Source organism: Pseudophryne corroboree, chromosome 2 (assembly GCF_028390025.1).
Source record: "Pseudophryne corroboree isolate aPseCor3 chromosome 2, aPseCor3.hap2, whole genome shotgun sequence".
Taxonomy (NCBI): domain Eukaryota; kingdom Metazoa; phylum Chordata; class Amphibia; order Anura; family Myobatrachidae; genus Pseudophryne; species Pseudophryne corroboree.
This window is the reverse complement of record NC_086445.1, coordinates 885,146,226-885,161,996: the sequence shown is the minus strand read 5'-3', so window position 1 is coordinate 885,161,996 and position 15,771 is coordinate 885,146,226. Positions and strand designations below refer to the sequence as shown.

The following is a 15,771-nucleotide window of genomic DNA, read 5'->3' as shown; positions in this document are numbered from 1 at the left end:
ATGCAAAACCCACCGGGAGCGGGATCGCTCAACAGGGCCCCAACGCCAATTAATTTGGATGCCATGTCCAAGTGGTTGGATTGGTATCCGAATTGTACGGACGCCCAATTTTTGTTTCAGGGTTTTTAGTTTGGTTTCCGCTTGCCGGTTGTGGGCGAAGTATCGGTCAGGGCTCTCAGAAATCTTCAATCCGCTCGCACCTTGCCTTTGGTTTTGCGTGAGAAAGTTGATAAAGAGGTGCGACTGGGTAGGATGGAGGGCCCGTTTAGCTTGCCCCCATTGGAGGACTTGGTCATTTCCCCAGTGGGGGTAGTCCCCAAGAAGACTCCGGGTGCTTTTCGGCTCATTCAGCATCTTTCTTACCCATCAGGGTCGTCGGTCAACGACGCAATACCGCCAGCACAATGTTTGGTGGTGTACCAGTCGTTTGACGAGGCACTGGAGATGGTTCGTAGTTACGGCCCGGGAGCTCTGATGGCTAAGATCGATGTTGAATCCGCGTTTCGGTTGCTCCCGTTGCATCCGGACTCATTCCGTTTTATGGGTTTTCGGATCGGAGCGGAATATTTCATTGACAAATGTTTGCCGATGGGGTGTTCCGTTTCCTGCTCGTTTTTTGAAAGGTTTAGCACATTTTTGCATTGGTGCGTGGAGTCTTCTTCAGGGGGTCATGGAGTTGCGCATTACCTCGATGATTTCCTGTGTGTGGGACCGGCGAATTCGCCGCGCTGCAGCGACTTGCTGTTCAGCATCCAAGCGTTGTTTTATCACTTTAGCGTTCCTGTGGCCGAGGATAAAACGGAGGGGCCGGTTTCATGTTTGTCGTTCTTGGGGATCGAAATCGATACGGTGGCAGGTTTGTGTCGCCTTCCTCAGGCCAAGGTCGCGAAGCTCCGCGAGGTTATTGGGCAGTTCGTGACGTCGAGCAAAGTCACGCTGAGGCAGGCGCAGTCCTTGCTGGGCCTCTTGAACTTTGCTTGCCGGGTAATCCCGATGGTCAGGATTTTCTGCCGAAAACTGGAGAGGGCGACGGCGGGGTGTGCCAGGCCGCATCATTTCATTCGCTTGTCCTCCGAGATCAAGAGGGATTTGGCAGTCTGGGCCTCGTTCCTGGAGGACTTCAATGGGGTGCGCATCTGGCTGGCCCCAACGATCGACAATGCTAGGTTACAGCTGTATACCAACGCGGCGGGTTCCTCTGGGGTTCGGTTGCTACCTAGAGGGATCTTGGTGCATGGCCTCGTGACCTGAGGAATGGCATCGCGAAGGTTTCACTACGGACCTTTTGCTGCTGGAGCTTTTTCCCGTTATGGTAGCACTGGAGGTTTGGGGCTAACGTCTGGCTGATCGCAGCATTTTGTTTAGATGCGACAATCTGGTCATGGTGCAAGCGATCAATAACCAGAGGGCGAAATCGCTGGTGGTCTTGAGGGTGCTTGCGCAATTGCTGCTGACATGCTTGCATAGGAATGTATGGTTCCGCGCGCAGCATGTGCCAGGAATTGAGAACGGAATTGCCAACGCGTTGTCCCGAGGGCAGTGGGAGAGATTTCGTTTGTTGGCACGTGAGGCCGATGAGCGGGGGTTTCAATGTCCCGGTTATGTCTGGCAGGTGATCGGATCGGACTGGAGGGCCTAGCGATGCGGTCAGTGGCTCTGAACACGCTCAAGGCTTACGGTCAAGCTTGGAGAGAGTGGGAAGAGTTTGTCCGAGGACGTAGTCAAGAAGGTAAGAGCGGGCATCGGATGATGCTTTCTTTTATTTGGCAGCTTTTTGTCACGGGTAGGTCCAGAGCGGTGGTGTCCAGGTACTTAGCAGGGATTTCGTTTTTTAATAAAATCAAGGGTGTTCCTGACGTGACAAAGAGCGTGCTTCTTGTGAAGGCGATGAAAGGGTGGGCGCGCGTGGCGCCAACGCCGCCAGATAGGTGACGCCCCATCGATGCGGCCTTGATACCAGCTGTCATCGATGCTGTGGGCAGTATCGCATCGTCACTTTTTGAATCGCTGTTGTTCCAGTTGGCGTTCTCCATGGCTTATCACGGAGCCTTTCAGGTTTCGGAGCTGGTAGCGCCATCTAAGCGGGCAGATTCGCGCATGCTTCTGGATGACGTGGTGGTGGGTGAGAGGTCTTTGCTTTGCAGACTGCGTCGCTCTAAGACGGACCAAGTAGGTAGAGGGCGATGGGTCACTTTGGTACCGTCTCTGGAAGGGAGCATTTGCCCGGTGAGATTGGCATCGAAATATGCAGCAGTTCGGCCCGGGGTGAAGGGGTCGTGGCTGCTGCATTATGACGGTTTACCTTTGACAAAATATCAATTTCGTTGGATGCTGAGTCGCTGTCTGGCGAGCTTGGGCCTTTCACCCGCTGCTTTCGGTACGCATTCTTTCCGAATCGGGGCGGCGACGTCGGCTGCGTCGGTGGGTTTTTCCGTTGCGGAGATTCAGGCGGTGGGGCGATGGAAGTCTTCAAGTTACAAACGTTATATTCGCCCGGTTTCATGAGTTTTCAGTTTTATTAACTGTTCAGTTTTATTAACCGTTGGCTAAGTTAATGTTGTAAGGTTAAGTACGTCCTTGTGCCGTTTGTGTCTGTTTGTCTCCCCTGTTCATCCTACTCAGGGATTAGCTACTCGCCGCTGCTGGCAGCGGGGGTCTGGAGTTCTTTTGCGATTTTTTGCCTGACTTGACGGACTGAATTTCAATCTACAATTCGGCTGATCAGTTACAATACGAAGTCCCTCAGCAGGTTTTTACGCTTTCACCTCCAGCTGAGTTTCTTACATGTTTTTTTCCCATTTTCAACCCCCCCCCCCCTCCTTTTATTTTCTTATTTTAATTTGATCTTTCCCGCTGTGTTTCTATGTTATGCTTCGATTGGCTGGAAGCTTGTTTAGTTCGGCTAGGCCGTGACTCATTCAAGACACGAAAACCCCTTTTTTCTTTTGGCAGATCCTTCAGGTTAATGTATGCAATAAGCTCATGTTAGGATATTTATTAACCAATTTTTACTCCTTTCCTTCACTTCAGGTTAGGTAGAAGACGATTTGGCAATCTGGGTAGTTGGCCACTCTTATGTTTACTGGGCAGCCAGGTTTGTGGCCTCGGATGGGGCGCAGTTTTTTCCTTGGGCTCATGGCGTTCGTTGGCTTGGTTGGCGTGGGATGACGTGGCAAGATTTGAAGAGTAGATTGGTCAGTCAGGTCAGTGAGCATGGAGTCCCTAGGGTGCTGGTTGTCCACTTGGGTGGCAACGATCTGGGGAAGAGGACATCTTTAGAGCTGAGATGGGCCATGATGGAAGATCTGGCCAGTGTGGCCGCAGCGTGGCCCAATTGTGTTTTGGTGTTCTCTATGATGGTGCCAAGGTTGCGTTGGCAGGGAGTGGTGGACGGTCGCCCGATTGATGAGGCCAGGCAAAAGGTGAACGCGGCGGTGGCGAAGTGGGTATTGGCTCACGGAGGGAAAGTGGTTCGCCACCCTAGGATTCGGTTCCGGGAAAGTCACCTTTTTCGGCATGATGGTGTGCATCTGTCCAAGGAAGGGATGATGCTTTTCCTGGAGGATCTGTTTCAGGTGTTGCAGGAGTTAGGTTGAGGGTACGGTGGCGGTGCGAAGACTCTGTGGAAGAGTCTTTCGCTGTTGGCGGAAAAGAACGGCAGGTTATAGTTTGACTTGTTAGTTACAGTTTTTTACAGTATTGGTGTGGTTTAGGTGCACTCACCTCCATTGACTTTTAAGGCCGCTAGATCACCCAACAGGGGGCAGCGTCATCACCCGTCAGGGTGGGCAGTCAGCGTGGAGGTCTGAGTCGGGCACCTATTACCTATGTATGGTTTGTGGTAGATTAGGATTGTTTGGGTTTTTAATGTTTTGAGGTTATCGTCAGTGGATTATAGCCGTTCTTTTTTCTGCCACCATATGTCGGTTGAATCGGCATGTTAACTTAAATTGTACTTTACAGGTTTTTTCTAATGGTTAGAGTACAATAAATAGCTAACAATTTTCTGCCAAATTCAAGTCTCCGTGTCATTATTTCATGGTATTAAGGGTATTGAATGTTTTACTTTTAGAATAGAGGTCCACACATTATCATTAGGAGGTTTAGGAGATCGAAATGACAGGCATAGGAATGGAGAGAGTTAAACCTCCTGTGATGGGTGTGGACTTAATTGTTATGGAAAGTACCGCCAATGGTAGAGAGGGGAGGGATCAGTATATATAGGGATATATAGGCTAACTAGGGGTCTCTTACTTCTGGTTTGCCTTCCCACCCTCCCACCCCATTAGGTAGAGGTTCTGGCATGGAGTGTCTTGGCTCTGGATTGTTAGTTGTGGTTTATCGTTGGCTATTTGTTGGCGGAAAAGAACGGCAGGTTATAGTTTGACTTGTTAGTTACAGTTTTTTACAGTATTGGTGTGGTTTAGGTGCACTCACCTCCATTGACTTTTAAGGCCGCTAGATCACCCAACAGGGGGCAGCGTCATCACCCGTCAGGGTGGGCAGTCAGCGTGGAGGTCTGAGTCAAGCACCTATTACCTATGTATGGTTTGTGGTAGATTAGGATTGTTTGGGTTTTTAATGTTTTGAGGTTATCGTCAGTGGATTATAGCCGTTCTTTTTTCTGCCACCATATGTCGGTTGAATCGGCATGTTAACTTAAATTTTACTTTACAGGTTTTTTCTAATGGTTAGGGTACAATAAATAGCTAACAATTTTCTGCCAAATTTAAGTCTCCGTGTCATTATTTCATGGTATTAAGGGTATTGAATGTTTTACTTTTAGAATAGAGGTCCACACATTATCATTAGGAGGTTTAGAACCTTCAACACATATTTTATTTAATTTACATGCATGAAGTGTTTCTATCTTGTTATGCATTGTGGTAACTTTCTGACTTGTACAGATAGTTACGCGTTGGTTCCTTTGAGAGAAAGTGTTTTATGGAAGAAGATAATATAACTAATAATGGCTATAAAATGTCCTATACTTTACCACAATTTGATAAGGTTTATACCTCAGGGGAAGTTGTGTACTTTTGAGATGTGGACAGGGCCGCTGAGTGGGAGGCAGGTACTAATTACCCAAGCCTGTTCTTGTTGGAAGGGCCAGGGTCCGCCCCCTGCCCCACTTCTTACATGTCAGCAGTGGCGCCCCCTCCTTATCAGCGTGCAGTCAATACATTTTTCTCTAAGGGGGCATAACCATGCCATCCATGATTAGACCACTCCCCCAAAAAGTACCAGGGCCCAGCACATCTCTCTACAGCCCTGAATGTGGAACTGACATGTTATGTACATTATTAACATAAAGATGAAATAAAATTTTGTTTTACAGCAACGTATTCAGATACATGAGTGATAATTACTATTAGCAGTAACAAGTTTATTAATAAAAAAAATACTAATTGAAATACATAATCAGTTTAATATTTTTCTAGGATTAGCAAGAAAATTAACTGGCATCTTCTTTATCTGTCGATGTTGGATACATCCGTTTTCTCAGTGCTTTCAAACAGAAGCCAGGACCTAGAATGCAAGAATTAACAAACATGCATTAAAAGTTAAAAAATAAAAAAACCTTTCCCTTCTCTAAGTAACAGAATACATTTATTATGACTTAAAGTAGTGTTATTGCCTGCACACATGTTTGCTATCAGAGAATTAATTTACAAATTGTTTTAATTCATGCAGAAATAATTAACACCAAGAACAGTGTAAGCAGAGCACATAGAACGTAAATCAGCAAGCATCAACAAATGTTTCTCTGAGGCTGGCTATGATTCCATATACCAGCATTGAATAATTTAGACTTTCACAACCTATCACCCTAATTACTCTTATTGTCCAGATATATATACCTAAAGGCCAGTACACACTAGCCAAGCCCCCGCCGACGCCAATATTAGCGACAGCAGGGACTCGCCGGGGTGCCGGCATCGGCAAGTGCATACACACTTGCCGATGCCACCGGAAAAGTGAGCGGTGTAGGGGGGGAAACAACAGCCATGCTGCATCTGCAGCATGGCTGCCGTTAGCGAGGACCCCCTACGTCTGTACATGTTCAGACGAGGGAGGGGTTGTTAACGACGCAGGGGAGTGCGCATCGTTCACAATAATGAGTGTACACACTAGGCCCTTTCTGAGCGATATTGTTCAAAATATCGCCGAGTGTGTATGGAGCTTGACACATCTTAAAAGCATACATCCATGGCTATCTTACCAGGATTGTAGGCCCTGGGCAGAGCAATGCACTGGGTTCCCTTCACATCCATTCATGTGATCCAATAAAAAAACAATTATAACATTTCCCTTCTGCGGTCCTGTGCCATCTCTCCATATGATTCCATACAGAGAATGGCAGTCAGCACTATGATTGGTGGATAGCTCCAGCCATTTTCCAGTCAGCCTGCTAATAGACATTCACTGTCTGGCTGCAGGCTGCAGGCTGGGAGGCAGATAGAGAATAAGAGCATATTTATCAAAAATCACAATTATATTGTGATACTAAATATTCAAGCATATTCATATTTTAAATCACAGCAATGAATGAATATTCACCGGCTCGGACAGAGCTCAAGTAAGTTCTGTCTGGCAAATCCCTCTCCCTGCAGTTTCCATGTATTTATCATGATTAAAAGGTTGCCGAAGCTAACAGTGTATGCGCCGGCATTGGGATGTCTGTGCACTGCACACCTGACAGGAGCAGAGAGGGTGCATAAAACACACGTTTACTTTTAGTTACATTTCTTACAATTTCAATCAAAAACACTGTTTGGGTAGAATTTATTTTACCGTGTTGGAAGAAGCAAAAACACTAAAAGCTTGTGAATGCAGCAAGCTCGTGAGGGGACACGCTGCAGTCGCCGCCGGTATTCTGGCTGTCAGGATCCTGGCATCGGTCTCCTGACCACCGGGATCCCAACAGCCAGGATATCATACTGAATCCGTCAAAATGTTATAGCCTGCTAGTTGATCTATATTACTGTAGCCTAAATATTATTAGTGAAAGAGCAGTTTGAAACGTCACTCATCTCTACCAACCATCTTCAGTACGTGTTTGACAACAAGCTGTTATTGTGTACTCACTGTCTCTGTCTCAAGCTGTCCAAGGACGCAGGTCCAGCGATGGGATGCTGATACAGTTGACAAAATCATAAGGGTACTTGTTCCCCATGAAGACATTGCGAGGGACCTGTTTGATGTTAGTATTACTACATATGATACTGGCCATGTTCACTTTGTCTATTGAGCTTCTTTGCGCTGGACTGAGCACTGTGGTACTTTCATAGTAAAACCTAAATAGAAAAGTAACGAATGGTCATTCATATTTTTATGTGCACAGTTCTAGCTAACATTAAAGTGACACCAGCTGCACAGCCTTGATCTCCTGGCGTGCCAGCGCCAACAAAGGGGGCGTGGTCATATAGAGGGGGTGTGGCCTCATGGGCAACCCGAGAACGTCACTCTGGGGGCGTGCCTAGCATCTCCGGACATCGTGGGCTGTACTGGGCGTAGTTACCCTCCCAACTACCTGCTTAAGCAGGTGGTGCTAGCTGATCTCTGGACTGCGGGTGGACTGATCCTGGTACTTCGACTTCCCTTGTACCGTTGTGGTGTCCGGGACCTCCGGTGCTTCCCCTTGTGCCATCTTGGTAGGGTAACTAGAAGATATCCAATACCAGCACCCCTTTCTATCCACTGGCAGTGGTTACATGCTTGTTTGTTTATGAATTTTGTGAGTGTTCTATGTTAAATAAATACGTTGTCCCTGTGAAATTGATCTGCACTATGACCTCTTCTTCTTTATTGAGAAAAAGAAGTACTCTGTATCACTGAGGTTGTGTGGACAAGGGATTCGAGAACACGGAGCATACAAAAATCAAGATTTCACTCCTGTCTTTTCATAAGGATGCTTATGTAAGGATTCATTTACGGTGTTTGCGCCTACTTTAAACCATTTCTGTTGTTACCATTTATATTCTTGGAATTTTGTGTGAAGGTTCCTCTGTTTATTAGTGGGCTGCATTTACATCATAGGCAGCGCATTTGTACAATAACTTCTCTGTATATGTGATTCATTCAGCCAACCTTAGTTCTGCAGTGGTCATCTGACTTCCTCCACCAATGGACATCCTTTTGTTCTAATGTAAACCTGAGACTACCAGCAAACCATGTCAGAGCAATGCTTTCCCTCTGGGGTATAGTTACTGATCACAGGCCTTTGCTATCTGAATGATGCTAGTGTTATTTTGCTATCAGTCTCCAGTGTCAGCATGTTCCTGCCTTCAGCTTATCCATGTGTTCTGTCCAGTACTTCCATGTACCCTGCTCAGTGCTGCCGTCAGCTAATCATGGTAACCTGCTCAATGCTGTTCCCAACTACTATGTGTACATTTTCAACTTATCTGGATTCCCTGCAGCTGCTACATTTCCAGCATATCTGTGTTTCCTGCATCTGTCCACATCTCTAGGCTAGCCTGTACCTGTTTAAGCATCTCTAGTCTCTTTGCTTCCACGCTGCATATAGACTTGCTTCTAACAATCCATCTCCAGCCCAGCCAGTGTATCTGAGGTTCATCTCATCTGCTGCTTTACTCACCGCTAACCATTCTTGTGGATTCTGCTCTGCGGTGTGCCCAATAGTTTCATGGACTGTGTTTGCTAGTATTACCTATAAGGCCTGATTAAGGGTTCCAGCTGCCTTAGGCTAATGCAGAAGTGGCCGCCCCCCTTCCCCATCCTTGCCATCAATTTTTTCACTTATATTTACTTTTGCTCATATTCAGCTAAATGTCCATTGTCATATAACTTGTTTACAGTAGATTTAAATATGGTTCAGCAGCACAACATCGTGATTATCATGAGCACTTCAATCTGAATATCAATTCTGCTAATTTATATTTTAGCAATAGGTCAAATACAGATTGTTGGTGCTGGCCTGGCTGGGGCTGGTCACGTCAGCTGACACTGTCACTCCCTGTCCTCCCCCTTCAGTGTCTGCAGCGGCTCTAGGAGCAGATGCGAGGGCGGCGCATGATATTATGACACACGTGACGTCCACCACACCCACAGTGCTCCTCTGGGAACGTAATCAGCCAGGGCGACATTTTTTGGGTTGAGTACCATGAGCCTGCAGGAGACGGGTGCTGCATCCCCCCCAGGACCCAGCGCTCCAGGCTGCAGCCTGATCAGCCTATTGGTTTATCAGGCCCTGCCTATACTCTGTAGTTCACTCAGGTTTTGGCATTCTCTAGCTGACTGTTATTGGTTTCCCAGTACTGTGTGCTGCTGTCTTGCGCTGGCAGTATAGTGAGCAGGTTCCAGGGCTGGAGTACATGATTGGGCTACAGTCTATGCGCTCCGGTGTCCAGTACTGCTTTACCTGGATTTTTTCTCTGTTCTGAGTTCCCCATCTGGATTCCGGGATCAGGTCTTGCGCCACAGCAGTACAAGGGATATAGCTTCCTCAAGCTCTTTTCTGGTTACATAAGACTCCGATTCCTGATATGGATTCCAGTTCCATTCTGTTAGTACTATACTGCTTTGAGTTCTAGGAGTTGCCTTGCTTCTGGTGTGGGTCTCTGGCCTGGCTAGTCTTTATTGATCATTAGGTAAGAGGTCACCTGGTGACCTGGTGGCTCCTGGTTCCATTTCAGTGTCCTTGCATATCACTAGTCCATTGTTCCCAAGTTTCACTAGTGTGCTTAATCTCCTGTACAATCTATGAGTCTCTGACCATCAAGCATCATTTAGACTCACTCCATGAGCATACCCATATTACATCCTCCTCATGTCACTCATACGCCTATGTCAGCAGAGCCCAGGTGCCCAATACGTATAACAGACTTTCTCATTTTGTGATACAGGGCACATATAGGAGTCAATGGGCTAGATACATCATCGCTTGGAGAGTGATAAAATGGAGAAAGAAAAAGTACAAGCCAATCAGCCCTAACTGTCATGTCACAGGCTGTGTTTGAAAATGGCAGTTAGGAGCTGATTGGCTGGTGCTTTTTCACTCTCCGTTTTATCATTTTCCAAGCGATGATGCATCTGGTGTAATATCTTTTGCTATATTTCTTTTCTATACTGAGTTGCAGAGCTGGATTACCAAAAAGGCAGTGCAGATGGCTACCTATGGCCCAGAGTAATCCATGGGGCCTGGCTGCCACCTGCTCCGCTGCCAGCGAGTGCAATGTGAGTTAGGAATGCAGGGAGGGGTGTATGCATGCATGAGCCCTGGACACACCTACATCACAATACGCTAGACACCGCAGATTTATGGGTAGCAGTGGTTTAGCGCAAATATCCCTGTGATTTGTGTGTGGCGTGTTCAGTGAGTTGTTTAAAAGAAGCAAAAGTCAAAGAAGGTAAGTTTGTTTGGGCTGCGGCTGGAGTGACACATCAGGTAGCTGGCCTGGACTGACACATGAGGGGGGCTGACTGGAGACAAGTGGCACATGAGGGAGCCCAGGGTTGGAGTGACAAATAGACGGCTGGCCTAAAGTGACATATAAGGGGCCTGGAGTGACACATAATGGGCCTGTGAGTAACATATACAGTAAAGGGGGCTGGAGTGATAATTTAGGGTGTATCTATACGTTAAGAAGATTGTAATCTTGATATAACAAAGGAGAAGGGCCCCAGACCGGTATCTTGCTTAGTGCCCCATGGGGTCTTAATCCGGCTCTGACAAGTTGGAGACACTATTACAGTATCTGTCCTTAATAATAATACTAAAGCAGTTACTGGACTCTGTAATAGATCAGGAAAATGTATGGCTGTTTCTTGTTTCCATTTATTTGTCTATAGACACATGTATTTAATTCATAATCTGTAAAGAAACTTACCGATCTCCATTTCGAGCCCTACGGAACTGATTTCCAATCAGACAAGAAAGCAACTTCCCGGTTCTTCCATTGGGAACCAGGGGCTCAGAGACTCCTCCAACCCAGACATCAATGTTTTCAGGTGTTCCATATAAACTAATCAATTTTTCAGCGAGTTTCTTATTATTAAGCACAGTGGCCAATTCCTCCACATTACGAGGTGCAGAAAGGCCACAGAACCTCCTCCATGAATTGTATCCTTTGATATAAAGAACGAAAGCAGGATATACCTTATTTAGGAATACACTAATAAGCATGATAAGATACGGAGAGCACATTATATTTGTAACAAATTGTATACATAAATAATCAGCATAGTGCTGATTTCTCATTGCTCTTATACCTCTCTTATCCAGGAAAATGATCAGTAAGTAATAATTATTATGTAAGTTCACTACCTTATGTACAGCAAATACCTAGATGTTAAATAATTTGAGGGTGGTTCAACAAATAAGGTACTGTAGCAAGACCTCTCATGTAAATTTATTCAGCTCATACATACAGTATGTATAATCAATAGTATGGCCTTAGTACAGATTATTTTTCCACATAGTCCCCATACTTGTCTAAGCATTTGTTCCAACGGTACACCAAGGCATCTATCCCGGCATACAAGAAAATAGTGTCTAGCCAGCGCCTAAAGCCAGGATATGATGTCTTGCTGAACTTCACTGTTGGTTGCGAATCGCCAGGGCTGCCATCAGAAATGATGGGGCCCGGGACTGACCCTCACAACGCAGGGCACCCAAACCACACACACTGTCCGCTCTGCCCCCCTTCCCTGCATTCCCCAAACTTTACCTTTTGAGTGGGCCCGCATGGTTGTAGTTAGGATCAGGGGGCAAGCAGCCACAGAGGGACAGAGCGCATCGGAAGGGCAGCCACGGAGGGACAGAAGCAAAGCCGCATCCATATTCTTAATACAGAGCCAAATGGCAGCTCTTGTTTGGCTGCCAGCCCATGAGCTCCGATTGGCTCACGGCCGGCTCTGCCTCGCCCTCTGTGGCTGCCTGCCGATGCGCAGGCAGGCAGCTGACCTGCATCCCTGAATCTGACTACAAGCACCCGGGCCCTATCTCGGTCCGGGCCTGGGGTACCCACCGTCCCCCCATGATGGCGGGCCTGCGAATCGCCTTCCACCCAGGTGCCTCTACAACGGTCCAAAGAGATGTAAATCACTCAGTGCCAGTTCAGGGCAGGGAGGATGGTTCAGTACCTCCCAATGGTAACATCTTGAATGTCTGTCCTGCCATTATCAAAGGCAGTGCACCAAACCCAAACCTGCTTCTGTGACATGACATTATCACCGTACACCTCCACAAGATGGCAATGAATTTCAGCTGCTGATGTCCCCTTTAGGGGCAGAAATCTGATCCCGCTATGTTTGACTATGTTTCCACCAGCCCCGCCATCTTACACCTGATGTTGGTGCAGTATGACTGATATGAGACACAGTCTATTTGCAATGGGGAGCCATGAGTGGTCTACATGATCTGGCCTGGTCAGAAATGAAATAGAGAATATTACACGGTCTTGTTACCTTACTTATTGAACCACCCTCATAATGTATACAATGTTTAATGAAGACAAGTACAAAACCACTGATGTTTCAATTACATTATGCATTATGCACTGCTCATATGCTGAATGAGCCTATTTTGTGGTTATTGTTGGTATGTGTGTGATATTGGTGGATAAATGCAGAGTACAATAGCTGCACCAGCGGATAATGAGATGCAGATGATAGCCCATTGGTGCTTAACCATGTATCTGGTTTATTTGAAGCACAACAGAGTTTGTTTGTACAGCTATACTCACAGTTACACACTTCAGGTATTCTAGATGGGGTGGAGCTTGAGCAGAGCATACAGAGGACCAGTCGGCCATGTATGTGGGTAGCGGTGTGTTAATACAGCGTCTGGTAATTGCTAGATCCATCCAGACACTCACAGGGTCACTGAGCTAAGTGAAATATGTCTATGTCTCACTGTGGTGTTCTAACACAGTAACAAGATGGCGCAGTGCATTCGCAGAAGTACAGAAGGCGGCCATCTTGGTTTTACTTACTTATTGAGTACCATGGTGATACCGCAGTAGCACACTACATTCTACAACATATATTGTGGGATATCCCCACAAAAACAGCCATTTTCGGGGAGTACCCGCAAATATTAAGAATCCCCCAGATGTACCATGCTATGGGCAACACCCTCTTTTTCCTTTAGAATGTTTGATGCATCTTCCCTTAAGGTTCTAAAGTTACTCATGATCCATGGATGCACTGAAGGAGTAAGGACTCCCGAAGTGTAGTTGTTGCAATCTCCACCTAATCTGATCTACAGCTAGTCTTCTCACAGGAATCCTGTACAGTACTGCAAGGGAGACATACTGTAGATTAGTGATAATAGAGAAAAGGGTGTCAAATTATTTTGCCCCTTTTTTCTTGTCCTTTAAAGGATTGTGGGATGCAAATCTGATGGGAAGATGTGGGAACAACATTTTAGTCTTTTGGTTAGGACAGACCTAAACATGACACTTGAAGCTGTCTTGTGTATTAGCAGCAATTGTATTTGGGGGGTAATTCAGACTGGATCGTTGCAACGGCAGCAATTGCAGTCTGAATATTTTTGTGGAGCGCACATGTGCAGCGGCCGCACTGCGCGTGCACACCCCGAGAGCCCAGTGAGATGCTATCAGCATCTCTGGGCTGCAATCGCCTTTGCCTGATTGACAGTCGCGGGGTGGGAGGGGTCAGTGGCAAACGCAGGATTTGCATGGGGGGGTTTCCAGAACTGGGTGGAGCCAATCACGGGGGTGGGGACTGAGGTGACCCAGTCTATGCTGGGTCCGTAAAACTAGTGTGTCTGTGTGTATGTATAAATATATATATATATATATATATATATATATATATATATATATAGATACACACATATCTACACATATATATACCGTATATACACATATATCTTCTATATAATAGCCCAGATCTGTGACTTTGTGACTCATTTGCTAACGCTGGGCGGAGTCACAACACTGGGCGGAGTTAGTCAAATGAGTCACAGATCTGGGCAAATCTATAGGAGACTAGGAGCAGAAGCAGATAGTATGGGCATGGCACAGGCAGGGGTGCATACCTCCCAGCTTTCTTCAGGCAGACAGGGGTGCATACCTCCCAGCTTTCTTCAGGCAGAAGGAGGGCACACACACACACACACGCGCGCGCAGCAAAAAGGGGGCGTGGTCAACAAAAGGGGGCGTGGCTTCACGGGAGGGCCCCCATTTTCGTCAGTGAGGGGGCATGCCCAGCGCTCTGTGAGCTGCTGGCATGCCTCCAGGGGCGGATTATGAGTCCGGGGGGCCCAGGGCACTTGAGACAGGGGAGCCCTATCTCATGGCTGTCTCTGCTGTGGGGCTGGGGGCGTGGCCTAATCGTGGCAGCGTGGCCACGCCCCCTTATGCAAATTCCGGTATTATTATTTTTTTTTATATGGAATTTTGGCCCCTCAGCTAGGGCTAAATCCAGAGGAGGTGGTCGCTTCCCCCTACACACCCGCACAGGCAGAAGAAAGCAGGCAACACCACAGAGCTGCCAACACGCAGCAGCGTGTGCTGACTGTAGCACAATGCTGCCGCTGTTGCTGGCAGGACGGTGGAGCTTCTGAGCTGGGACAGAGCTACTCCAGCCGGGGGGCCCTCTAAAACTGTGGGGCCCACGGTACGTACCCCCTGCCCCCCCCCCCCATCCCCCTTAATCCGGCTCTGCTGCCGGAACCCCGGGACAGTTGGGAGGTATGGGGGTGTGTGAGGGGGTATGCCGTACAGACAGACGGGCACCGGCTCACTGTGTGCTTGACCCCCCACATCAGCATACTCAGCAGGGTCTCTCTGGCGCGGAGGAGCGTCACTTTCTAGCACACTCCACGCTTCTTAGCTGCAGTTTTGTGGGGCACCTGCTGCTGTGCAGGTTCCGTACTGCCTCTGTTATCTCCAGCCCCGGCAACCCCACCGCTAGCTGCAGTGCTGCCGCCCGCAGTGAGGTGCGCCCAGCTCCTTCACACACTTTAGCCAGCGGGTAGCGCTGCAGAAGTCCGAGCTGCTTGCAGGCTCCGACCCCCTCCTCCCTCCAGCCGCAGCGTCTCCTGGGAGCTAACCAGTCACTCCCAGTCTCCCCTTACCACAGTGCCCGGCAGCTGCGCGAGGTCTGCGGTGTGTGACTGAGGAGGGGGGGGAGGGATGCTGACGGGCAGAGGAAGCAGGACTCCAGCCTGAGAGAGTCAGCCATGCCAAGTCTCCACCAGCAGCAGATCCCAACAGGTTGGAGTGGAACAGCAGCAGCCGTGACTCCGGTAAGACACATCTGTCTGTCACCACTGTTTTGTCCCTAATACCAATCTCTCCCGTGTTCTGTCATGTCCCTGTCACCCCTGGCCTTGCCCTGTCACCCCTATCCTGGCCCTTTCACCCTTATGCTGGCCCTGTTACCCCTATCCTGGCCCTGTCACCCCTGATCTGACCCTGTCACGCCTGTCCTGGCCCTGTTACTGCATACCCTCCAACTACCTTTTTGGCAGGTACAGTACCCGCAGCGCCTCCAGACCCCTCCTCAATGCACCACACCTCCGCACCTTCCCCTCCACCACATGCGGCACTCCACCCCTCCCCCACACGCTGTGCCTCCAGACCCCCTACACCACCCGTGGCTCCCACTCCTCCGCCCCTCCACCACCCACAGCACCTCCAGACCCCCTCCACCATCCACCCCCCATATATGTCTCCCCCCACACCTGCCCCCCTCCACCCGCAGCATCTGCAGACACCCTCCTCCATCTGCGGTCCCCCCCCCCACGACCCCTCCCCCACCCATGGCACCCCCGCA

General features: G+C 48.2%; 1 protein-coding gene across 1 annotated transcript in view; it reads right to left on the bottom strand.

The window, feature by feature from the left end:
* Positions 1-5,449: 5,449 nt before the first annotated feature.
* Positions 5,450-15,771, bottom strand: part of LOC135022342 (myeloperoxidase-like) — a 73,089-nt gene continuing 62,767 nt past the window's right edge. Inside the window, exons 11-13 of the mRNA XM_063953307.1 lie at positions 10,854-11,091; positions 7,090-7,298; positions 5,450-5,529 (exon numbers count right to left, since the gene is read on the bottom strand). Of these exons, the coding sequence (XP_063809377.1) occupies positions 7,100-7,298; positions 10,854-11,091 (437 nt within the window). The 3' untranslated portion in view covers positions 5,450-5,529; positions 7,090-7,099. The remainder of the gene's footprint in view (positions 5,530-7,089; positions 7,299-10,853; positions 11,092-15,771) is intronic.